At 35.0% G+C, this 27,102-nt stretch overlaps 1 protein-coding gene across 7 annotated transcripts; it reads right to left on the reverse strand.

The window, feature by feature from the left end:
• Nucleotides 1-23,282, reverse strand: LOC112750474 (choline/ethanolaminephosphotransferase 1). 7 transcript variants are annotated; one of them, XM_072216565.1, is made up of 19 exons: nt 23,069-23,282; nt 20,652-21,761; nt 20,488-20,538; nt 20,134-20,211; nt 19,015-19,090; nt 18,903-18,925; nt 18,716-18,816; nt 16,419-16,513; nt 15,959-16,027; nt 14,666-14,735; nt 14,514-14,577; nt 14,400-14,440; nt 14,218-14,302; nt 13,125-13,187; nt 12,311-12,369; nt 12,165-12,217; nt 10,304-10,376; nt 9,872-9,914; nt 1-922 (listed from the first exon to the last, which is right to left on the reverse strand). In XM_072216565.1, the coding sequence occupies exons 2-18, from the start codon at nt 20,706-20,708 to the stop codon at nt 9,893-9,895; spliced, it is 1,080 nt and encodes a 359-aa protein (XP_072072666.1). In that variant the 5' UTR covers nt 20,709-21,761; nt 23,069-23,282; the 3' UTR covers nt 1-922; nt 9,872-9,892. The 7 variants fall into 7 exon arrangements, with proteins under 7 accessions (XP_072072666.1, XP_072072663.1, XP_072072668.1 ...); XM_072216562.1 differs by lacking the exon at nt 1-922 and adding an exon at nt 9,007-9,313; XM_072216567.1 differs by lacking the exon at nt 1-922 and adding an exon at nt 9,007-9,313 and having other exon boundaries at nt 21,566-21,764; nt 23,069-23,270.
• Between the last annotated feature and the right edge of the window lie 3,820 nt (nt 23,283-27,102).

Below are 27,102 nucleotides of genomic sequence, written 5' to 3' on the forward strand. Positions count from 1 at the left end.
AGTAAACAGAATTGAAATTTAAATTCTAGAATTATGCAGAAAGCAAACAAAAGATCTCAAGGTAAGATTGAAACAGAAGTTCTTCAATTCTTTACCCAAGATTCAAAACAGAAATGAAAATTAAAAGAGAGAGCAAAATGAAAACTAAAGAGTGCAAAACTCCCTATTGGAGCCAACCTCCTTTCTAAAATGAAAATGATGCCTTTTTATAGGCTTTTACAAACATGACAAATGAAAATGAAATTGAAAGCAAATTACAAAGAAAATGAAATTCCTAATCAAATTGTTTCTTGTGCCTTTGAGTGATGTCAATTGGGCTTTTGGCCTTGATGGAATTGGGTTGAAGATAGCTTCTGTTGATTGCTCTTGAAGTTGGAGAGAAACCCACTTGTGAACCGGGCCATGAACCATTAAAGCTTGAATCAAAGTTTGAGGTAAACTTTGACTCAAGTTTTTCATATCAGCTAGCCTCCCTTTGCTGTCATCCACGTTTGAGCCAAAGTTTGAGGTCAAACTTTGAGCCAAACGTGGATCCTCCCTTGCATGCTTCTTGGCCAACGTTTGGCCCAACGTTTGAGGCAAACGTTGGCGCAAATGTGGCTCCATTTAACCTTCAATCAGGGACTCCTCTTCATACTCAAATGGCGCCAACGTTTGACTCAAAGTTTGAGGCAAACGTTGGCGCAAGCTTTGAGTCAAACGTTGGCACCAGCTTTTTGCTCCCTGGGTGTGCTTGTTGTGGCGCCAACGTTTGACTCAAAGTTTGAGGCAAACGTTGGCGCAAGCTTCTGGCCTCCCTGGGTGAAATTTTGCTTTTCCTCACGTTTGAGCTTAAGTTTGAGGCAAACTTTAGCTCAAAAGTGAGTCCTCCTTCTTGCCCTTGCCATCTTCTTTTCTTCAACCTTCTTCAAAGCTTTTTCACCTATCATCAATCAATCAAAAGTATCAAAGCTATGCTCAAAATCATGAGATTGTTTTTCTTTCATAATATATGACAATTATAGCACAAAATCTCATGAAAATGCATCAATTTATCCATGATTGATTGAATCAAAGGAAACATGAAATTCTACCCAATTGGCTTACTTATGGCTCAAGAAAGTGCATAAAACCTATTAAAAAAACAAAGAAAAAGCATAGAAAAACATGACATGATGATATGTCATCAAGTGACTAGAGCGGATAAACATCCGGTGAAGGTTCAATTGCTGAATTACATGTTTTCACCCATGATCATCTCTTTTCTTGCAAGTTTGTACATTCTTTTTAATAACTCAATTCAATTGTGGGTTTGATTTGATTGCTATTGCTTTAGCCCTTGTGTTCATATATGCTTTCTTGGGAAATTGATTTATTTTAACCAAGTAGTTGCATTTAGATAGGTTGAATTTAGATAGTTTGCATTGAATAAATGTTGATACCCTTTGTTTCTTTCTTGAGTTTAGCATGAGGACATGCTTAGTTTAAGTGTGGAAAAGTTTGATAGACCCCAATTTTGTGGTTTATCTTGTACTTAATTTAGGGGATTTTATCAACTTATCTCACATTTATTCAATGAAATAGCATGGTTTTTGTAATTCTCCCTTAATTTGTGCTTAAGTGTAAAAATATGCTTTTTAGACCCTTAAATTGGTGATTTTAATTCACTTTAATTCCATTCGATGCCTTGATGTGTTTGTTGAGTGATTTCAGGTTCATAAGGCAAGTATTGGATGGAATAAGTGAAGAGGAAAGCATGCAAAGTGGAGAATTCATGAAAAAATGAGCATTTGGAGAATCAAAGGTCACGCGCACGCGTCACCCACGCGTAAGCGTGCGGAGGAATTTTGGCCAGCGACGCGCACGCGTCACCACGCACACGCGTGACACTGATCACGTGACCTCATTAAAGTGAATTCGCTGGGAGCAATTTCTGAGCTTCCCAGGCCCAAATCCAACTCGTTTCTGAGGGTATTTCATGCAGAATTCAAACTTGGGCAAAGGGGGAGCAATTAGTTTTAGGTTAGCATCATGTAGGTTAGTTTTCTAAAGAGAGAAACTCCTTCTTCTCTCTAGAATTAGCGTTCTTAGGCTTATTTCCATCTTAGATCTAGGTTCAATTTCTTGTTCTCATATTGTTTTCTTTACATTTTCATGCTCTAGTAGTTTAATTCTCTTAGTTTCCTTGTTAATTTCTCCTTTTGTGCCTCTTTTTAGTATATGAACATTATTGTTGGATTTGGATTTCCTTTAATGCAATTGATGTTTTATGTTCCTTCATTGTTAATTTGAGTAGTTATAGTTAATTTCTTGCAATTGGTAGTTGTTAGATTTTATTATTCTTGCACATTTATTATGCTTTTCTTTTATGCCTTCTAAGTGTTTGACAAAATGCTTGGCTGGATGTGAGAGTAGATTTTTGAGCATTCTTGGCTTGGTAAGAGAAATTAGGTGATCTTGAATCATGAATACCCAACTCATGTTGGTGATCTAGAGTGATTAGTTAATATTATTTCCATTGACTCTAATCTCTTGCTAATTCAATTAGTAAGTTTATTAAGACTTTTGGATTGAGATTAACTAGTCCTATTTGACTTTCTTCTGATGTTGGGGATGACGAAATAGGATTAGCTCTTGCTAATTATTGTAATATGATTAACTAGTCTCATTTGACGTTCTCTCGTGTGAAGCTAACATTTTACCTTCTTCCATGTTGGAGATGACTAAATAGGATGAATTCTTGTTAATCATTGTATGACTAGGATAGAAAGCCTATATTCTCAATCCTTGCCATGAATGTCTCTCTTTATTATTTGCTTTCTTTAATTGTTTGCTTTACTTTTCTTGCCATTTATTTTCTTGCCCTTTTACCAATCAAACCCCCTTGCATCTTCATAGCCAATAATTGAGCACTTCATTGCAATTCCTTGTGAGACGACCCGAGATTTAAATACTTTGGTTAATTTTCATTGGGGTTTGTACTTGTGACAACCAAACATTTAAAACTTTGATTGAGCATTGCTTGTCGGTTGGAAACTATACAACGAAGTTATTTCCTCTAACCAAGAAGAAATTCTTAGCCGACGGTTATGCTCTTTCACTTCTCTTCCAGAACGATTGCCAAAACTGGCGTTGAACGTCCACATTTGGAGTTCAACGCCCAAGAAAGACCAACCTCCCAAGTTGAACACCTAAAACTGGCGTTCAACGCCAGCCAGCGAGTAGGATTAGCGAAGTTCAACGTCCAGAACCCAAGTTGAACGCCAATCTTTATCCAAAGACTCACCAAGTGGGCCCCAAAGTGGATTTTAGCACTCCTTAGGCTTTTCTTATTTTATTTTTTAATTTTTAATTAAAAATAATATCTTTTAGCTTTAGTCTTAGAAGTTTTTACTATAAATAAGAGACTTCCTTCCTCCTAAGGATCACGCCTCCAGGGAGGAGAGTCAGACACATTACTTTACACCTTCTTTGTTTTCTTTGTAAAGCATGAGTAACTGAACCTCCTAGGTTAATGTTAGGAGCTCTGCTTATTCCCATGGATTAATATTATTACTTCTCTATTTTAATATATGTTTGATTCTATTCTATGATGTATTGTCATTCTTCATCTAAATGAATCTAGGGTAGAACGGAAGTATGACCCTTTTTTCTACATGAGTTCTTGCGAGTCCTTGACCGGATAGTATTGAACTACAGCTTGAGAATACATCTCCTAGACCAACAAGTTATCTGGGTTAATTGGGATATGTGACATAAAATCTGGTTAGTTCTGGGTAATTGAGGTTTTTGTGGTGCTAAGGCTAGAATACTGAGCTTCATTCTCCGATCCGAAAGATCTAACCTTGTCTGTGGCACTTTAATTAGGATCAAGAGAGATTGAATTGCGTGAGCTTCATTCTCGTTCAGATTAAATGACCACTGACCCTGGCGTTTGATATGGATTAGAGGAGATTAATTGACCACTGACCCTGGCGTTAATCACTTACAGCTTTACCATATAATGAATCATTCATTGTTAATATAGTCAATAAGAAGTACTAATCCGGAAGGATAAACATCTCCAAAGCTTTAACTGTTTTCTCATTATTGTTTTACATCGATTCTTTACTACTTTCTTTATTTCCTTGTTTTATGCGCCTACAACAACAACTTTCTTTTCTATTTGCCTGACTAAGTCCAGCAAGATAACTATTACTTGGATTTTAATAATTTTTCTTTTACTTTTCATGCAATTTCAATTGGTTTCAAATTCTCTTCCAATTTTGATAATTGATAATTTGAATAGATTTTACCTTTGATTTTAAGCTTAATTCATTTGATATCCAACTGGTACCCATGAGAAGTTTTTGTTTGGGTTTTCGTGTTGATATACACAACATTGTTTAAGGAAAAGACATCTCAAAGAGCTATAGAGATTCGATGGAGCAAACTTAGAGTCATTTGAAATAAGAACTCAAGATCTACAACTTTTATGTTGAATACTTTCTCCAATTCTCAATGATCATAGGTGTAATTCGCAACCAAATATTAGTGCTAAGAATGTTTCGGATGCTGTTAATCTTGACCTCTTCATACTAATTTGATCATAACTTGAGCTATATGAGTCCAAATGAAGCGGTTCCAATGGCATTTGAAAGCTAACATCTAGAGATTCAAAATTATATGTATATGTTTATAGTGGACATTATGAATCGCGTACACCACCATTTTTTGCGTCGCAAATTAAGCCTTACATGACACCATTAATGTTGAACGTAGCTCATATTTTGGGCCTCCAAAAGGATCCAAACTTCATAATTTTTTTAGTATTTAAAGAGAAAATATGAAGGAGGAAAGCAAAAGAGAGTTTAGTGTTAGTTTTAGGATTATATTTTTAGGTTTCTAGAGAGAAAAGTTCTTCCCTTTCTCCAAAATTAGGATAGATTTAGTTAATTTCTTAACAATTTCTCTCTAGTTTTAATTTTTAATCTTGTTTTAATTTAGTTTTATTTGCATTTCTTGTTCTATTGTTTTAGTTCATTAGCACTTTCTTGTTAGTTTCTTATTATGTTATTTAGTTTATGATTCTAGTTAGATCTATGTTTTTTATTTATGAATTTGATGTTTTATGCTTTATTATTGCTTAATTTTATTGTTATCATTCAACTCTTGTAATGGGTAGTCATAGTTTTTAATATTTCTTGCAATATATGAAGTTTTGTGTTTATGCCTTGCAAGTGTTTGATAAAATGTCTCACTTAGTTATAGAGTAAATTTTACATTCTTGGCTTGGGTTGAAAACTTGGATGATCTTGAGTTACTAATGTCCAAATTTATTGATAATTTAGATATGTTAATTAGTTTTATTTCCACACTAATCTTTTAGTCATTTCAATTAGTAAGTTAGTTAAGACTTGTAGATTATGATTAATTAACCCTAATTGACTTTTCTCAATTTGTAGAGATTGATTAATTGAATTTGCTCTTTGTAGTTATGATATTATGGTTAGTGACAAGGACAGTGATCCTTAATCCTTAACCCTTGCAAAGATCTTTTAGAATTTGAATTAGCTTTCATTCTTGAGTTACTCACGTTAATTGCTCCTAATTTAATTTCTTTTGATATTTAGTTATTGCTTGCTTCTTTAATTTCTTGCTATTTCAATTTTCGTTAATTGTGGACCAACCCCTCATGACCAAGGATCACACCTTTTGCATCTTCCTCCGTGAAGGTTATTATGGGCAAATCGGACTTTTCTTCATTCTCTCTAACTTGATAAACTTCCTTCAGATGTCTCTTACAGGAGGACTTGGTTATTTCTTCTCCTACAAACCCACCAACGATCACATGAATGTGTCTCTCAAGTGTTCTTGCTGGTTGTTCTTTCTTTTCTCTATTTTCCTCCTCTATTTTTTTTTTGTTAGCTTCGTTGACCTTCCGACAATGTATTTGTCCAATCGCCCTTCTTTGAAAAATTTTTCTATCACATTCTTCAAAAAATAACAATCACTAATAGAGTGACCATAAATTTTATGGTATTCGTAATATTCTGACCAATTTCCCCCTTTCTTACTTCAAATTAGCCTTGGAGGTGGGATCTTTTCAGTGTGACATATTTTTCTGCAGACATCTACCAAGGAAACTCGCAACAGAGTATAGGAGGATACCTTCGAGGCATGTTCGAGTTATCTCCTCCTTTTTTCTTCTAATCTTTTTCATTATTTCAGGGCTGATATTGGTTGTCGTGTCCTGGTGCAGGCTTTCTTATCTAAGTAGTTTTTTCCATATTGATATATTTTTCAGCCCGTTCCTGTACTTCATACAAAAAGGTCGGGTGCCTCTTTGATATTGACTGTGAGAAAGGACCCACCTTGAGACCATTGACGAATCCCATGATAGCTGCTTCAATGAGTAGATTTTGGATTTCTAAACACGCTTTGTTAAAACTTTTCATGTAGGCTCTAAGAAACTCTCCGACCTCTTGTTTGATAACCAAGAGGTTTGAAGCGTGTTTGGTCTTGTATTTCTAAATTGAGAAAAGTGTGAGGAAGCTTTTGGCTAAGTTATCAAAATAGGTAATCAATCTGGGCGGGAGGCTGTCAAACCACTTCATTGCGGCATTGGTTAATGTAGTCGAAAATGTTTTGCACATCGTTGCATCAGACATATCTAGCAAGTACATACGACTTTTAAAATTGCTTAGATGATGTCATGGGTCTAAAATGGCATTGTAGAGATCCATATTTGGGTTTCTAAAACTCCTAAACTTTAGCCTGCATGATTTCCTCTGAGAATGGGTAATCGCTTCCTAAAGAGGTTGCATCAGGTCAGTCCAGGATTTTTTACCCTTAAGGTTGAATTGCAACCTCTTCAATTTTTCTTCAAGATCTATACGGCTTCATATCTCTCTCCGCAACAGTTGTTCAGATTCGCATTATCACTCTAACTCAATCTTTAGTTCTTTTAAACAACCTTGATGACCATGGACCAATCCCATGATTTTCGTTACATCCCTGTTTCTTGATCCTTCAGGAATGTGAATTTGAGAACCTATCCTTCGTCCTCCTAAGTCGCCTTTATCTCTGTCCTCTGTAGTATCCTTACCTCTTTTTGAATGTTCGCGTATAAAGAGTGCTCGATTGTTATTAGGATGTCCCCCACAATGGGATTCTAAATCGGATGCAATGTGTCCATCTTATGGGTGAACTTCCGCCATGGTTTGTTGTTGAATTCCAATTCCCCAACAATGGCGCCAATGTTTTGAGGATTACCTGAAACTAATATGATTTAGGCATAGACCTGAGGTCCAAACTCCTTTATGTTAGGGTTCTAACGTCTTTTCCAACGAGGCAAAGCCGTCCGAGGTCTTTGAATGAGGATGGAAGGTGGTACATGCAAAAGATTCGATGCTTAAGTTAGCAAAGATTTTAGGCATGCTTTAGTGAATTGGACTTGAAAATACCTGAATTTGATTAGGTATTTATAGAGGAAGGTGACGACTTGTCCTGAGTATCCCTACTTTGTAGCATTGGGTGGTTTCTACCTTGATATATGGGAGTTATCTCATGTTGTTACTAAAAAGAAACACATCTAAAGTAGTAGTTTTAACAAACTTACTTGTTATGCAAGTCGGATCTAGCATGGGTTGAGTAATTTGTGTCCCATGTAGGTCAGGCTGATTGACCTACCTTAATCTACCGAATTCTTTGAGTCTTGTATAATTGGGCTAGTTTATTTAGACCCTGACTTCTATCTCTGGGCTAGGGTATGAATAGTTAGGAAGTTATTCTGGAGCACAACCATGATTTAACTCTAGCGGGGATGGTCCATATGATACTGAATTTTAGAGAAATGACATATTCAACAAAGACACATGTTGATGGTATACACGTGCATGGTGTTCCAACATCTAAGATCTTAGGGTATATGGTTAGGCAAGCATGTGAGTATTCTTTGATGGGATTTAGTAAGACGGATACAAACAATTATATTGACAAGACTAAGCGTGCTAAGATTGTGGATGGAGTTTATATTGCAACAATAGTATATTCGGAGCGAAAAGTAGGTGCGGATGCTATGTGCATCGCGAGATACAATTTGATTGATGATAATATATTGGCAAATATGTTTTGGGCTAACGGTCATAGTAAAATTTGATTACCAATACTTTGAGAATGTTCTTGCTTTTGATTATACTTACAAGAAAAATAAATACAAAAGACAGTTGGTATTTTTTTGGCTTCAAACAATCATAAGCAGACAATAATAAGGTTGGAACTGGTGTTAGATAAAAGCGTTGGACTGTATAAGTGATTGCTCCAAAATTTACTTGAAGTGATATGTAACAAGAAACCTTCCGTGAAAGTAACTAATGGATGTGATTCAACAAAAGCTACTACCAACTCAACTTTTCCGGAGGCTGCTAATGCTAAGGATACAATTGATCCAACACCATTGCTTTACCAATTTATGTTGCTGACGTGGTACGTGGAGGATACAAGACCTAGCCTTAAGTTTCCTTTTCAACTTATTGCTTCTTCCATTCCCATTCCTCCTTTCCGGTTAGTGGTTCTCCACCATTCATTCACAAGTCGTCAAATCCTAATTTCTTCAACCGGTTCGCAAAAGTATGATAAAAGCCTACTACGACTAACTCTTCGATTATTGATTTGACTTTTATCCTTATTTTATTGCAAGATGGTTTTTCTTTTAACAAACACCACCTATTCAAATAAATGTTAAATTTAAGCAACACATATCCTCTTAAACAATAAGATCATTCTCCAGATTCACGCAACTCTTTCCTCATAAGTTCGAGCCTATTTCATCAAAACACATGTCAAATCGAGTTTCAAAGGATAACAACCAAGTCTAGGTTAGAGTTTGTTTTCTTCATTGGCTCTTGAAAACAACCTAATCAAGAGCTCAAGAATAGGAACAGACAATTCCAACTCTTACACTCTTCAAATTATTACTTTTTCGAGCAAACATCAATTATGCTATTTCATTCAAAAAAAAAAATCAAACAAACAAACACAACTTCATTTTAATAAAACATTACTATAGGGTTTAATACTAAAACTATTTTTAACATTTTCGGTAATTAAAATTACATTTTACAACTCCTTAAGAAGCTTTGCACACTATGTCACGACTCTAAGAAATAACATAAAATTATATCCACAACTTAACGGCCCATTTTGGACCTTTCAATAGACTGAAAATTCATTTTTATTTTTTTAATACGAAAAAGAAACTCTTTCTATTTGCGGGCATGGGAATAGCCATATTCCAAATAAATGTCGACCGGCTCAATTGCTATTTGCTGGATACTCAAAATTTCACCCAAACCTACCGTTACAGCAAAAAAAAAAAAAAGGGCCATGCCCAACAAAAGGAAATTACTAAGCTGAACTGAAATTAGCATTCGACAAAGGCATGTCAGCACTCAGCAAAGTCTGCAACCTCTAATCTATTTGTGTAACACTATTTATAAATGGGTATAAATTTAGTTATCCGTTGTCACATAACCATATCAGATGCACATTGCAATTCATATACTTATGATGCAATACATGTTGAATTTTTGATAGGCATAAAAAATAAATAATTGAAAATTGAAGAGTTTGAAACACTCAAGTTTCCATTCAACCTCCTCATCAATGAAAATCAATATATGTAGTTAAACTGTTAAAAGGACAATGTTAGTCTATAGCAAAATTCTTACTGACCAAAGCCATGCAAGTATACTTGCAAGCTGAAGTGACAAAAACAGTGACTCAGAAACATAGAGAAAGGAAATTAACAATGCAAAAATACGTTGGATCGATATTGCAAGAGTGTATTAAACAAAGAACGTGTCCCGAAAGAAGGGGGGAAAAGTGGTTATGACATAGAAAAAGCACATACCTAAACGATATATTCAGTAACTTAAGCTTCCTTCCTAGTTATCCTGCAATTGAACAACAATCAAGACGGTCAATATCAAAAGCAGGTTCTCAGCATAGAGAAAATTATATCATGTTATAACTGACCACAGTCGAGATAAATACCATTTCAGGTTCAACAAAAATATACATTGATTTATTTAAAATATTAAGTGGAATGTATAATAGCCAATTCTATGAATTCACTAAGCATACCGTGTACCAATTCATCTATGTACCGGAATTGTATATTTTCCACATAAAATATTTTACATATGGCATATTGCATACCCATTCTCATACTAGAACGTATTGTGGCCCATGTAACTATGATAATAGCATACACAAACCGATTTTCTCTATGTCCATCAGGTGGACTGGAAGTGAAGAAAGGGAGAGAAATGCCAAAATTTACCTGAAACAATATATTCCCAGGGCATCCGTAATCTCATGGATGACAGATGTAGCAAAATGCAAGTAAAGTGTTCCTGTATTAACATTAGCAGAATCCAATCATCAGAGAAAAATTTGAGTTTTTTTGGGGTGTGAAACATGTTATGCAGATCCGACAAGCAATAAGGTACTCTTAGTGATAGCTGGATCTGTTCAAACTATTCGGTGAAATTGTCTATTCTAGTTCCAGAGTTTAGAAACGGAGGAAAGACGCCTAGGCTCTTCCACATAACCTTATTTCCGCAGGTACCCAACCTGTTCGGGTAGGTGAGAGAGCAGAACGGGTTGAGCTACAGGTAGGGTCAGCCGGTCAGGTGGGGGTTTAGGCCTAATCCTACCTGCACCCTTGATATATTATACTTGTATAATGAAGTTGATGGGAATCGAATCCACACTCTCCATTTTATAAATGTATAATTTTATAATTTTAGGGAGATGAATGCTTAAATGATAATCAAGCTTGTCTGTGATACACAATAAAGTGGCCTCCTTAGCCAACTTACAAATAGGGGTGTTTGCGGTGCAGTTTGGATCAGTTTTAAGTCAAAATTTCATTCGATCCGAACACTAATTTCACTTGCGGTATGGTTTAGATTTGATGATTTTTTTTAGAGAATCCGATCCAATTTCAAGGGTTTGGATTGAATTGAATTTGCGGTTTTGTAAATTAAAAATATATATATGACAAATCTCAACATCAAATTTTAAATAAATTTCAACAATATGTTAAAAAAACCAAAAATAACATAACAAAAGAAATAAAATTATATATTAGTTAAAATAAATAACTAAATAAATAAATAAATCTCATTTTGAATTCACATAATATTCACTAAATAATAATAATACATGAATAACATAAAAATCTATAACAAATTGAACATAATATATAATAATAAAATAATAACATTATAACACATTGTGCAATTTGGATTCGATTGGATCGGTTTTGAGACGTAGATCCGAAATGCGATCCAATCCGTGCGTAGGGGTGGCAACGGGGCAGGTAGGGGCGGGTTTTTGCTCTATCCGACCCCGCCCTGCCCTACAAAAACCCGCATCAAACTCGCCCCGCCCCTACCCGCGGGTAGTAAAATGTTAAACCCTAACCCGCCTCTGCGGGTACCCGACCCGCCCCTATAATTATTAAATCCAACAAATAAAATTAAATTTTAAAAATTATATAACCACCATTTACATACATAACATAAATTAAAGTAAAAATTTAAATATAATATAATATTATTAATCATTTTACTAATTATTTTATATATGTTACATATTTTATATATTAAAAATATATATATTTATATATATATTATATATACCGGGGCGGGTTTAACCTAAACCCGACCCGACCCGCCCAGCCCAATAACCCGTCCCGTTAAAACCCATCCCGGTGCGGGAGCGAGTAATTACCCGCCCCGAACGGGTAAGGGCAGGGTGGGTACCCGCGGGTTCGGGTAGTGTTGCCACCCCTAGACCGTGCGGCTTGCCAAAAATAGAATCCAATCAAATCCAAATTAATGCGGTTTAATCAGTTTTCGGTTTGTTTGAATTGGATAAGCGATTTAATTTAGATCGATTTGGATTTGAACACCCCCATTTAGAGGCCGCCTACTTATTTTTTAGGGTTTGGATATATTCACTGGCAAGATTTGATATCATGTTTTTTCTTTTCTTTCCCCTTTTATTTTGTCTCTCTCGTATATTAGGCTATTGGTTTTAGGGCAGATATATTTAGCCTCTCTCTTGTACTTCTTCCTTTATACTTCCAAATTACATTTCATCTTTTGTTGCTGAAAAAAAAGGGGTAGGTATACCTGAAAATGCACAGTAACCAAGAAGAACAAATCTCTCATCCACTAGAGGAGCCCTGTGAAAATATCAACGGATTTCTGTAAGAAGAAACCAGAGAAACTCATAAAAACACATAATGTACATTTAACAACTCAATCATATCGCATACCCATCATTTAGCCGTGATGCAAGTGCATTAGCAATGGCGAATGGGAGATACAGGAGCGACTGTACAAGGCAAATAATGCTTCCATTAAGTATCAAAGAGACTCAGCCAGGAAACACTTCAATGAAATCAGCTAAATATTTAATTTAGATAACATCGTTCTTTGTCATCCCACCATCAATGGATTCGGTATCACTGATGAATCTCTATCTTGTACCATATCAACTAAGATGTGATAGATAAACTAAAATTTATCAATTAAAAATTATATTGAGAAGTGTATGAATAAGTTTCATGTTTTCAAAGTAATTTTATCAATTTCTCATACTCAATGCACCAAGGAAAACTCTCATTTATTAGGGGAAGCATCTAGCCATTTGTAGGAATAACTTATGGACCTATCTAAATTATTCTCATTTATCATATCCTCCCATTTCATAAATAGAACACTCCAGTTTTGTCGGCAACTCCCTCGAAACATACTATAACAGTTAATATCCGGATGCAATTTATTTCAAACAGGCAAACAGCCCTAACTTTGTAACCAAGGACTGAGACACAACATAAAAGACATTAGACGATATCTAAGAATCTTAGTTGCTTTTACTTCAAACTCCTGAATATAAGTGAACTTGCAGTTAAGACATTAACAAATGAAAGTTTAATTGCTTAAAATGTTTTAAAAAAAAAAAAAGGTTGTATGTCAATATGCAGTGTTTGCGGTTTTAGAACTAGAGATACTAGCCAAATATGTTGTAAAATCAAGTATATTAAGAGAGTTAGTAAGGATGTAAATCCAAATAAACAGCCTCAATACCATGCACATTCCAGTTTTCAAGCCTTTGGGTTCATCACATAAGTGGGACAAAATCATCCTTCCCTGCAAAAATTAAGCACTCCTCAGTGAAAAGTCAGATTTAAAGAGGAAGAACAGCAACACAAGGAAGCAGATATATTAAGTTGAGTCAGTGAGAAAATATAGAAGACCAGAGAGAAACTGAAATTACCATGGGCGCACTGATACTATTAAAAAAAATAGAAAATAGAAAAACTTCAAATACAATTTCCATTGTCTGGTTTACACTCTTGCCTTTCCAGCTAACACTATTAAAAAGATTTCGATGAATTTGTGTATTATGTCAGATTTGGCCATATCACACAGTTCATAACTACTGGTAGAAAATGCAACTATGCTCTTCAGCTTGCATATAAATATGATAAAATTTATTTTAATAAATAACATGGATGGTAAAGGCACTTAAGTTAACATATTGACAAACTTACACTAATAATATGCTAATGGCAACCAGTATGGAGTAACCTTAGACAAAAAAATTACAGAAACCCATTGATAAAACCAAGTTTCAATAAAGAATGTTTTACACTGTGCGGCTAGTGTACACAAATAAACAAAAATTTGAAACTTGCAGTGTTGAGAACCCCACAGCAAACCAAGAACATGAAAGACAGCTTATTTTTAGGTACTATATGCCCGAGATAGATACCAGAAGAATGATAGAACATAAATTTAGTACATATTAGAGCATGTGTTTGTGTCAGATTCCTGATCTGCAATCCAGCACCAATACAAACAATCCTTTATCAATTGCTCAATACATAACCGAAGTGATCTAAGACATTCTCAAAAGCATAACAAAGAGCATCCTTTAAGGAATTTCAAATTCAGCATATTTAGTTAAAATAAAAAATTGTGGCTTTCCATTAATATTCTGACAGCCATCTAGTCCTATGCAAATTGGTTCATCCTCCAGTTCGCTAAGAGTAGTAATACTAATGACTAGTAACGAGCTAAAATGGACACCGGAAATATAGATAACAACAAAAGAGTAGTTTGTCATAAAAGGGAGATAAACAACCATTTATCAAATTTGAAAACACAGATAGCTCACCACAAGATATCCAAAAGTTAGTCCTGTTCCTATAATCACTAAATGTGGATAGCTCCTTATGATGTCCGATGGAGACAAATAATCCCTGAACAGAAATCAGCCAAGTGTGATGATATGTTTGCAGTGTATACATTTCTTACAAATAAAACTGGTAACAAAAATAGTCCATGTTTGAGTTATACCAGATAAGAACTCCTCCCACAAGCACCACAAATGGATAAAGCTGCCCATAAAGAAAACACGTCAATGAGGAAACCTGATTCAAAGAAAGAATATCAAACAGGAGAACATATTACCATCGCCAATGCAAGTGGCATGCTTCCGTTTCTTGCCTTCACAACCTTATGAACATTACAAACACTGCATTGGAACCAAAAGATGTTGAGCGTATTGAGAAGAGGGAGCTTTATGGTAGTATCATAGGGTATGTGATTCAGTTTATACGTACTTGAATGTGACTGTTGGTATAACACCAAAAGCTATCATCAAAAACAATACCACTTTATACGTTGTGATCCCTGAAATCCAGAAAGCACAATATAAACCGGGCAATTATTTATCAAGAAAGAACCCACACAATGATGAACTTTAATACACTATCCAAAGGCCGTGAAGCCGGGCTTAAACTGGAAAACCAAATGGTATCCATCCTGCTTATTTGTGCTACACATAATTTGCTTCATTCCAGTTTATGGGATAAGTACAGCAGATGGGAATATAACTACTCTTAATAAGATTAATATGATCAGTTTCTAAATATTTGACAAGATTATCCTAACCACCGCAGGAATTCCCACTAGTCTAGAAAACATGACAAGAAATCCGAAATTTTAAAGATGTAACTGAAACTATAAGGCAGTGTAAGAAGAAACATGAAAAAATTGGTATTCTAGACATTACAAATGAGACTACTATAGCAAAGGTCTTTACCCTCCCAAAAGATAATAAAACAAGATAAAAGTGCAAAAATTTAGACAACTCTGAAGATTTTGTTCTTGACATAGAGGATTTCCCTACCATGGCTAACTCAAACTGAATGTGTTTTCTGTGCCTATATATGCCCAGATCACAAGTTCAGAGACAACATCGGCAACCACCTAAACTGACAAGAACATAAGCAAAGACTTAAATAACAAGTTGATTAAAATCAGGAGACAGTAAAATTTGTTGAGACCGGTTTTAGATAGGAGGAAATGAGAAAATAAACACTATAAAATAATATGAAATATATTGATATGATTATGTTGTGTCAAAATTTGTTGAGAATGGTTTTAGATAGGAGGAAATGAGAAAATAAACACCACAAAATAATATGAAATATATTGATATGGTTATGTTGTGGTGTCTTACAAGAAAGGAACCCTCACCTCTACTTAAAATAATAGTAAAGTCCTAATCTAATCAGATAAGGAAATAATGATGAGATGGTAGATATCAAACTAATACTACAAGATATTCTTTGATATGCTGAGCTACATGATAGAGACATTATAGGATATTCTCTTCATTTCTAACAAAACTAATATCATAGAATAGACACCTTAGCATGTACATAAAGCTGGCTCCAAATACATGTGAGGCCTTCTGAAATATAAATAACAAAAAAAACCTTTTTATAAGGTGCTCTTTACGAATTGGTAAGGCTCTATTTTGATAGATCACCAATAGCTTGAATAATACAACACCAAACCTTTTAGGTCACTGATATAAAAATAATATCTGATATTGAAGAATAGCTTACCCTCAACAAAAGGCAACCAGTTCAAAAATGGGAAAGACTTTCCAAACTGCTGAGCCCACCACTCAGAACCTATATATAAATAATGATCACAACATCATTCATTTGGATGTTGTAAAAGCAATAACAATAATAATGATAAAGGGTAAAGTATACTTTTTGTCCCTAAAGTTTGCGATTTCTTTTAAAAATATCCCTAACGTTTAGTTGCATTCAATTTTGTCCCTAACGTTTTCGATTTTTGTCAAAATTATCCCTAGACGTTAACTCCATGTAAAATGTTAGGGACAAAATTGAAAACTTCTAGGGATAATTTTGACACAAATAAAAAAACGTTAGGAACAAAATTGAATAGAATTAAACATTATGGGTATTTTTGAAAAAAATCGCAAACGTTAGGAACAAAAGATATATTTTACCCAATGATAAATAAAAGTATATCAAAATCAAGGATAAGGCATACCAACAAAAGCAGTAAAGAAGTGAGCAACATATATCAGCATAAGACCCTCTGTAGGTCCATTTACAACTGGCAGTATAAGTGTATTGGTGAAAAAGCTGCATCCAAGACAAAGGTTAAAAGAAAATCAATACAATAGTATAAACCAGAAAACAACATATAAGACTCAATCAAAAATTACTCCAAGATGCACTTAAAAAATTAAGATAATTAGGTAAAGTTGTTTTAGTACTTTTCCAGAGCTGGTGACAGTAGCTTCAGGAAAGAGAGAGAGGGGGGGGACTTTAAAAAAGGCCAGATCAACTATTTTTTCCCCCTACGATTAAAGTAATTATCCAGATCGCAATACATTCCCATGAAAACAGGTACACGATACGGGGTACGCCACCTGTCAGATATGGTACGCGGGGGTATACCTATTTGGTACAATTTCAGTGCGCGTACGTTCAGGACCATGTGAAATACCATCATAGATTACTAAACCTACCTCTTTTTAGTTTCTTGTAAATTTGTTTTTGTTTTATCTTTTTCTAAATCCAAAGCCCAAACATCATCTTCCAAGTTATCTTTCACTGTGCATCAATTATCCTATGAGTCTTGCATGCAAACTAGCATCATTATTATCTCTATTTGTGACCCATAAGTAATTAGTTCGCTATCCATGGCGTTCCAATACATAGATGAATTGTGAAACCAGTACACGACACGTCGCCTAATTGGTGAATTCATCTAACAATTACATTTAACACTCGCAGAATCATTTTCAAACAGCTTGCAAAGAAATGCAAAATGAAGGTTTCACCAATTAATCTAACTCAATTCAAACCAGCCTCTAATTCATACTCCATTAGATGCAACGTATAATATCAATGAGTTTCTATTTCATGCTTCTCATATATTATATAGGAGTGAGAACCTCCACATTTTTGCTTGAACAAACCCTCTTTTTTGTCTTTCCTGATTCAATTTTTTAATGTAGAGCAAGATTGTTATTTCTTTACTATTTACTACTCTAGCTTATCTCATTTAATTAATATCAGTCTTCAATCTTCACTACTTATCTCTGCATGAATATTATTCTTTTTTATTTTACTTGAATATTATATAATTATAAAATTTTGCAACATTATTACAAGAAGGAATAAAGATTAATGCCACATAATATCATTATACAAAACAAATAACATACTACATATTTCACAAGTGGCACTATGGTGCACTAAATAATTTAGACAAAAACATAAATGAATACAAAATCAGTGTGAAGTTTCAAAAGAAATGCTAACTAATATAAGAGTTTAATTTCGATGTACTGACAGTGTAAACCAACCACATCCATTCTTTTGGAAGACTATTCACACATTTTTTTTTTGCAAAAACTAGTTATTTTTCTAATATAACATTACATGAATGGATGTATATTAAACTATGAGTTAGTGTAAAACTACTTTACCATATCAAAATTAAATTCTTAATATAATTACATTAGCTTTCTAATTTCACGTAAATTTATAAAATAGTGTTGTAAATTATTTTTAGTATCATACAATCTAAATGACTGGTAAGTTTTTAAGTCATGGTAGTGACTTTTTAAATCATTCAGATTTCTTCAATTAGGTACTTCATCTAAATATATGAATAATTTGACAATAATAATTATTTATGGCTGTTATGAATAATATTCTCTTAAATTAAAATTAAAATTAAAATATATTTATGCTTTATAGAACATGTAAAGAATTTATATGATTTTCTTGAGAAAAAATTTATTCTAATTACGGGAAACAACATACATCATACTAGAAAGCAAACTAAAAAAGAAACAACGGGGCCAGTGGTTCAAAAATATAAATTTATATGAATTCGAAATTTACATAAATTTAGGGATTAAATAAAATTTTGGTCTCTACGAAATAGCTGTTTTCAGGTTTTAGTCCTAAAAAAAATAAAAATAAATTGGCTTTGGCACAATAAATTTAAAGGTTGTCTATTTTGGTCCCTGCAGTTAGTGTGCTTCATTAAGTAATAACATGGCAGGTTAAATGTTGACATGTGATGTTTTGGCATGCCGACATTTTAATTTTCCATGTTAACAGTTAACCTACCTCCTCAACACTTAACTCAAGAAGAGAATATTTATGTAGATATAAATATTGAAGAACAAGTATTAACAAAGTGAAAGATGATCTATAGTAATGCATGTGAATGAAATAAAATTACTATACGTTAATTCAAGAAAGAGAGGAGGGTTTTTATACTTTTATGTGTCCAAAGTAAAGCATAAAACATAATAAACTTACTGCTCCCAGGTTGCACCATAAAATGTAATTGCAGATATCAACCAGAACCAGAAAGTACTTCTTCCACACATGGCTGTGCTCCCAAAAGCCAATGCTTCAAACTGAAAAGCAGTTGACACAGATGATTTCTTAATGTTTCTTTTAGTTAATGGTTTAGAAATAATAGCAAAAGCTAAAAGACACATACTGTGCAAGCAAGTGCATCGCACCCTGAAATGAAGTAGTGTGCCTTTGTTAGTAACTAACATATGTGCATTATGAAAAAGAAATGGGATAAAACCAAAGTGCAGAAAAATTACCATGATCAAACAGCTCCCCTAATGGGCTTGAAGAATTTGTTCGTCTAGCTTGCTTCCCATCAACAGCATCAAATGTCTAAGCATATACATATCAAATTATCAGCAATAATCTACGATAAGAGAATTAATTACCTTGTCTTCCATAGATAAATTACAATAGTACTTCACATTTTTTGGAAAGACAATATCCACTTATTTATTAGGATAAACTACACATGAAATGTGTAACCTAGTTTATATAATTTATTAGGATTAAACACCCAGCCATCTGTTTAGTTTAAAGTTCATGTTTATACGGGATATCCTCTCAGAGACATGTTGAGAGATCAGAAAGCGATGTTTCATAGATAGATCATTTTTTGCTTGCTTTTGTATAGGGGAAGTATTATCCCCAGTGTTCATGCACCTTATATGACAAGTTTTCTGACAATCATGTTTTATGGGGTAGGATTAGATCCCTAGCATGTATATGGTGTAAAGCTCATGGTCTTTATAGAGGATTTTCCCTCTAAGACATGTTGAGAGATTGAAAAGCTATGCTTTATAGAAAAGTGTTGTTTTGTTTTGCTTTTGTAAAGAGGAACCCGTATCCCCAATTTGTATTAGCCTTCTCCTCTAAATGAAATTCTTCTTATGTGGGAAAAAAAAAAACAGTATTATCCCCAATTTTGTCATATTGTTCTTCCCACTTTAATGGAATTCTTCTTTAACCCAAAAATTAAAAAATAAAAAAGGGAAAGAAAAAGGTAGAAAGTCCTTGTAGGAAAGAGAGAAGTATATATTCATTTTTTCTACAACGTTGTATCAAATAAGAGGGACATCAATTGACAAACATGATTCTAATATCAAAAAATGCTGATAATACAATCAATCACAAATATAAACAGCTTCAGCTTATAACTGGAATCAGACAAAAAGTAAAATTATGAAACAATACCACAGCCATGACAATCTAGAAAGCAAATATTACACGCATGAAATGAGTGTAGATTTGTGATCATATATAAAACTTAATGTGTTTGTTCATGATCAAGATGGCAAAACAAGGGTGACCAGCATTAAAACCGAGTAGAATAATCAAAAGGGCAAAGAAATGAACAAATAAGAGGACAACCATACCTGGTATAGAAAAAGAAGCAGGCCATGCGCAAAATTAACCCATCTCGGTGGAGCTGTATCCAATTGAAGTGAGTATATCTGAATAATTAATAAATAAACTTAAGCATAATGGACCTAGGAAATAACCATTCAATGTTCCAATCCAAACTCTTAAAAGCTTTGATAGAGAATAGTGAGAATATTTCTAGATTACTGTTGCATGGCTTTAACGCCTATGCAATGGCAGGATTCATCAAGATTTGCCTAATTGGGCTTATTAGTTTCGGAATTTGGGCTCATAATATAAATACCAGTATTTGACTTAGCCATTTGGACAGATAAAGGAATCAAGCTAGTTAACTCAGTTCCACTTACATAGCCAAGCAATGCAGACAGTAGCAAGAACATAAATCCTGTAAGAGTGATCTGCAGCCAAAGAACAAACACATTATCAGTGCAAACTGCAAAGATAAAGCTTGTTACAACAAGAATAACAATTACAGATAACACTTTAGTTATGAAGGAAGCAGAAATTGCACCATGTTTGGACTGCAAAGAATCCCAGAATGCCAAGATGCCCAGAGATGTGAATTCATCAGAGAAAAACTGAGTTAGTGTAGCTCAGAATTGAAACTTGAAATTCTGAAAATACTAAATGATATCATTGCCGAATAGTAAATGTAAATATTGTCATCTCCGTCAGTAAAATATCGTATGTGGCTATGGCCTTAACATATAAAATTCAAACAAAAATGTGCTTACAAGCTACAACTATATAGTGAAATATTCAAATGTTACAAGCACTGTGAGCTGAGCTTCCTGAATCTTAGATGTTAAGTTGTTTATAGCTCGTAAGTCATGGAAGGATTTCCAACAAATGTCATCATTTAACCACTATTACCACAGCCATTCAGGAATTATTTATTACACTAACCTGCTAGAACAGGAGAAGGAATAAGGAACCTATTTATCCATTACAAAACAGAAGGCCAATGACAGAATACATGATACGGTAAAGTGCCTTTTTGGTATATTCTACCACGAAATACTCTTAACTTCTAATGATGGTTAGTTTATATTTTAAAGCTTGAAAGAACTTCATATAAGTGAACACATCAAATAATTAACTACTCATTCTTATAAAAAACCGAAATTTTAAACACTAATACTGTATAAAACTGGGAGATATGAGATATCCTATGGCTAGTGTTAACTTCGTCTACATTTTTATTCAGACAAATATTGTAGTATAAGGTTACGTTGAATTCACAACGATATATTATTATTATACATACTTTATAAAAGTTCCTATAGTTAGATCCAGCACTCAATCTGTCAAATGAAGTTCATACTATGATTTATCATCCTTGAAACGAACAGATATTTTTTTATTATAACTTAAGTGATAACAGTGAGAAATTATTAGTTCAAAGTAAAAAGCATATAAAATTACTCACGGCATCCACAGCGGGAAAAAATTAACAAAGCGGCTCCAAAAGGGCTGCAGTACATATTTGGCAAGGTACGAATGATCTACGCCACTATATTTGTATCGGTGCAGAGCTTGAACACCATGAGCCCCAATATAAACCATTCCTTCTTATCAAACTTTGAATTATGCTTCAAAGGCCAGCTATGCCGTGTCCAACCTGCTAAAATTTGAACAACATGGTAACTAAATAAATATATATGAATTTTCAAGATACCCATGAACATAAATGAGAAATGAGATTGAATTTCAAGCTCCAAAATCAAGTTGAATGTTTATCGTTGGCGAAAGAATGAGAAGTTGCCGGAACATTGAATTTACCCTTACAATAATATGAAAAATGAAATCAATTTAAAGTTATGTAGGAGACAGGGGGAAAAGGCAGTATAGTTTACAAAATAGTATGGGAAACAAACAGATCAAACAAAAAAAAACGGAGCAGAATAAACGGGAAACAACTAAACGATACTTTCAATTAATACTCAAAACAAACAGGGAATCAAGGAGCTTAAACAGTAACGCATAGTCGCATAAGAAACGCAAGGATTTCTTATTTCTATTTTCAATTGGCAAAGTTATTAGAAAGAACTAAAAGTCTCTGAATCTTTGAGACCCATAGCTATCAGCAGCTTAGGGTTTGGCAAAATTGTACAGTGCAAATGTGCAATATGTTTTTTACATATTAATAATCTGTTAATAGAAAAGAATACAATATTTTACTGTTATCTACTTATCTTCATTAACACAAAAGTATATAAATGACTGCTAAAAGAATGGATCAACAAACAGATTAATGTAAGCCACATCTCAATCTCAACTCACTTATGAAGTTATGATCCCTTTTATTAGAAGTAAAAATCATAACAGTAATTATATGAAGGAAATTGATTTTCATTATCTATACAACCTTTCCGATCTGAACCATAGTACCCTCGACATACAAACCAGTAACTAGAACAGCAGAGAATGGAAAAGAAGAAAAATAAAATTAAAAAAAGGGGAAAACAGAAAAGAAAAAAGAATGCTTAAAGCAACTATCACAGTAGAAATAGATCAATTATAAGTTCAATTTAAGGAAAAATTTGAAAGCAAGAAACCAATTGCGCCATAAGTAACCTCCGATGAACTCTACTGCTACTACTAATGTTTCTTTCGAATGCTAATACCGAAAAATCTAGCATATAAGAGTTGTTATAGTTCTTGCTGAGAGCAAAGTGTAAAAGGCTAAGATCAAAGGGGAAACGTTTGAGGGAGAATGCAACTGGGATCCAAAAAGCAGAAGCACAAGGTGTTACCCTTTTCAAGCTGAAAAATACAAATATTTTTATAAAATAATAAAAGCTTGGATGATAACAACGAAGCCTCTATTTCACCATCAAGTATGCTTCAAGGTGAGAGAGAGAGAGAGAGAGAGAGAGAGAGAGGGGAAGCAAATTAGTTTTAAGTAAGAGAAGGAAAGAATGGAACCTGGGAATATCGGAGCTCTTAGTGGTGGAGGCCACTTGCTAGGAGAAGAGGTTAAGTGAAGGAACTAGACTGGTGAGAGAGATGAAGAACGGAGAAGACCAGGGTGGAGAGGGAAAGCGGGGGGAAAGAGAAGCGGAAAGGGAGGTCTGAAGAGCGTGCACGTTTTGGAAGTTTGCCAAAAACATTGGAATACGGTATCATCGTGTAATAGAATAGAATCATGACTCCACTTTAGTCTTAACTTTTTCAACATCAAAATTTGTTTAGTAAATACCCTCTCCGCCCCTGTCCTTTTTGAAAATTGACTACACGCCCCTAATCTTTATAAAATATCAAATTAGCCCCTATCTATATATTCCGTGATACCAATTAGTCCTTCCATTAGTTTCTTCGTTTAAAGTTGTCGAAAAACGCTGAGGTGTAATGTACAACCCGTGACATGGCGTTGAAACATCATACATGGAATGCTCTGTATTCATTTGAACAATTAAGCCCCTGCACACTCAGCAAAGCGACGTCGTTTTGCCCCGAAGCCCTTTTACTCGTTATCGTGTAATCACATTCTCCCTCCTTTCTGAACCCTAACACTAGTGTCTCAAGCATGAGCGATCCAGAGCAATCTTCAACCTCTGACGCACGCCGTGTCTGGAGGAAGACTATGGTGGGTTCAAGTAGCAATGCAAGTGAGGGTAAGAAGGCCAAGTTCCAGCACTCTAAATGCTAGTATGGCACGTATGCAATCATGCAAGAGTCTGGGACAGCCAAGAACCCAGACAGAATCTTCCTCGGTTGTTCCTACTATCGCGTAAGTGTGCATCCATCTTACATTTATGTAATCAACTTCTTCTGTGGTTTAACAAGTTGTATTCACTATAATGGCAATTGCAGACGGAGCAACGTCACTGCAACTATTTTGTTTGGTTGGACAAACTGATTTCTAAATGTTTTGGGCATGAAGATGACAATGATATTGAAGGAAGAATAATGGTGTTGGAGAATAGATCGGCGCAACTTGGAATTCAAGATTGAGCATGAATATGAGGGAAAATCAAAAAAATGTATTAATCCCCATGTGTATTTCTTATGCTGGCAATGTTAATTCTGTTAACAGCAATTGTGTTTGTAGTGTTTTAGGGTATACTGTGTTGCTGTAAGTGATGCATGGACAAGATTAAAAGTTGGGTTAATTTGCTCTATAATTGCAGGTTCTATATGAATTGAATGTGAATTTTTTTTTTTTTTTGTAATAATGTAAAGCCTGAAACCATGATAAGTCTGCACAATGTTATATAAGCTAAAAGCATAATATTTATATTCATACTGCTAAGTACAAAGTCTATTACATATTCAGCCAAAAACATCAGCACATGTCTGAATTCACAAAACAAAAACATGTTCCAGTAGTCTTAAGTGTATTACTTTTTATAACTTGACAACCAAAAAACTTGACACCAAAAAACTTGACACCAAAATATTCATAATTATCACTACGATTATGTCATTTCTGAAGTCTTGGTGGCCTAAACCTATATGTTTGCTTGAACCTGTGCGGTGCATTTAGGCCTGGTGTGGAGATAAATGTGAAGGGAGTTGTGGCAGTCCCTGAGCCAGTTGCTCCTTCAGTTGGAAGTTGTTGCTGAGTTGGTAGTTGTGTGGTTGGGGTTGTTGCTTGCTGTAGAAGGGGCTGAAGTATTGAGGCTTTGGCCTGCTGCATAGGTTGCTGAGTTATTGGGGCTGTGGCCTGCTGTTGAGGGTGGTGAACTGTAGATACTGGTGGTCTAGTTATTGCCTGCATGGGTCTGAAATTTGGCCCGTGGTTGAGTGTAGTTGGGGTAGCAGGGGTTGAGGGTTCAGTGTTGAAGTTCACACCCTAAGCCACATGAAAACAACTCAATTTCGTGTCTATGCTCTTGGGCCAAAAAATTTGATAATTGCTAGACATGAATCTGTAAAATAACATTACCTCTGCTGGTGGTGGGGCAGACTGTGAAGATTGGATCTCAACTCTTGTCTCTTGTTGGACTGAAATAGGGTTGGAGGTCTTTGGGACTTTTTTCTTTTGCCTTTTTGCTTTAGCCTATGAAAGACACAAGATAAGCAAAGTTGTTCAGCCATGACAGAAAAAAAAAAACTTAAGTAACTATAGTATGTAAGACAGTTGACTACCACTGGATCAAGTGGTGTGACAATAACGTTCTGGGGGGATATTTGTTTGAACTCCTTCCCCGGCCTGTGCAAATGAAAAATAACATCTCAGCTACTATACTGCTCAATTAATGGAAATAACAATAACTACAATGTAAAAAAAACATGTAGAACTCCTTTAACCTGTGCTTGCTGCTGATTTGGAGGTATCTATGATGATTGGTTTCCATTTTGTTGTTGCCTTGCCTTCTTTCGCTTTGGCTGCCAATTCGGATTTGCAGGAGCACCTTTGCAAGTCCTATGGTAGTGTCCCTTTTGCCTACATTTACTGCATGTTACTTGGAATGACTTCCTCACCTTGTGACCTTGCTGCTGCATTTGAGACTCAGCTACCACATCAACAGTCCTTTTTTTGGTTGGTCTCCCAGGGGGTCTCTTAATTATTGGTGCCTCTGGACGCAGCCTGTTGGTTTCTTCCCAAAACTCCTTAGAGTTCACTGGTTTAATGGAGTTCCCATAAGTAGCCCAGACGGCCTCCATCGTAAGCCATTTGTGTGCAAAATCCTCTAGCCTCAGTTGTTGTTTCCTAAACCTTGATATAGCAGCTACTGCATGCTTGCATCGCAACCCTGGTAGGATAGATACATGAATCAACATTTACTGAATCAATATTTACTGAATTCACATAACTATTAGTGCCAGACAATAAGTAGATGATTAAACCTGTTAGTTGCCAAACATTGCAAGCACATGTTTGTCTTTGCAAATTGACAGCCACTCTTGTCTGGTATCTCTGGACTTCAAATAATACCCTGGCTTCATCCCCAACCCACTCTGCCGTCCACTTGTTACTCTCAGGAATGATGTATTCATCCAGCCTTAATTGTTGAACTGGAGCCAATTTACCCTTGCATTTGCTTAACCTATACTTGTGCCCTGCCATCTTTCGCATAATGTAACTTCAAAGCTCCTCGCACATAGTTAAAATTGGTTTGTCCCTGTACTCCACAATCTTGGCATTCCAAACTTCACACATGTTGTTGGTTATATTGTCACACTTCGGCCCATGGCTAAAGTAAGCCTTGGTCCATGCACTAGGATCAAATTTCCATAGATACTCCCAAGCATCCTTGTTCACCTTCTTCACAAGCTCCATTCAGTCTTTGAATTCTCTCATTGTTGTGCTCTTAGCAGCCTTCCAAACTAGCCCTTTTGTGTGCTTATCCTTGAAGTGCTTGATGAAGTTTTTCCATATATGTAGGACATAATTTCTATGATGAGCTTGTGGCATTACCTCATGCAATGCCTTAGCCAACCCCTGCAATAACAAGTCAGTCGCAAATTGAATTAACAAGTCAGCACAACACACAAACCATAAGACAAAAACAAACACAACAAAGGAATGCATGTTACCTTTTGCTGATCAGACATGAAGTTCCACCCGTTGGCAGCCACTGGACCAAGATCATCGTGCAGGATTGAAAGAAACCATTTCCAGGAATCAGTGTTCTCAGCTTCAACTACAGCAAATGCTATTACAAAGAAACTATTATTGGCATCCTACCCCAAAGCTGACAAAAGATGACCACCGAAGTACCCTTTTAGGAAGCATCCATCCAGTCCGATCAGAGGGCGACAGCCCGCCTTGAAGCCTTTCTTGCAAGCATCCAGTGAAATGTACAACCTATTGAACAGTGGATGACCCTCCGGTTGAGGAATTACGTCAATCATCCCAGTGAAACCTGGCTTGCTTCTATGAATTTCATTTAAGTAGTCATGTAGCTTTCTATATTATTCTCACTCCTCTCCAATTGTTTGCTCTCTAGCAGCTTTCAAAGCTCTGTAAATCATCATGTAATGTATATGGACATTATATTCCTGTTTCATGT

Source organism: Arachis hypogaea, chromosome 15 (genome assembly GCF_003086295.3).
Source record: "Arachis hypogaea cultivar Tifrunner chromosome 15, arahy.Tifrunner.gnm2.J5K5, whole genome shotgun sequence".
Lineage (NCBI taxonomy): Eukaryota > Viridiplantae > Streptophyta > Magnoliopsida > Fabales > Fabaceae > Arachis > Arachis hypogaea.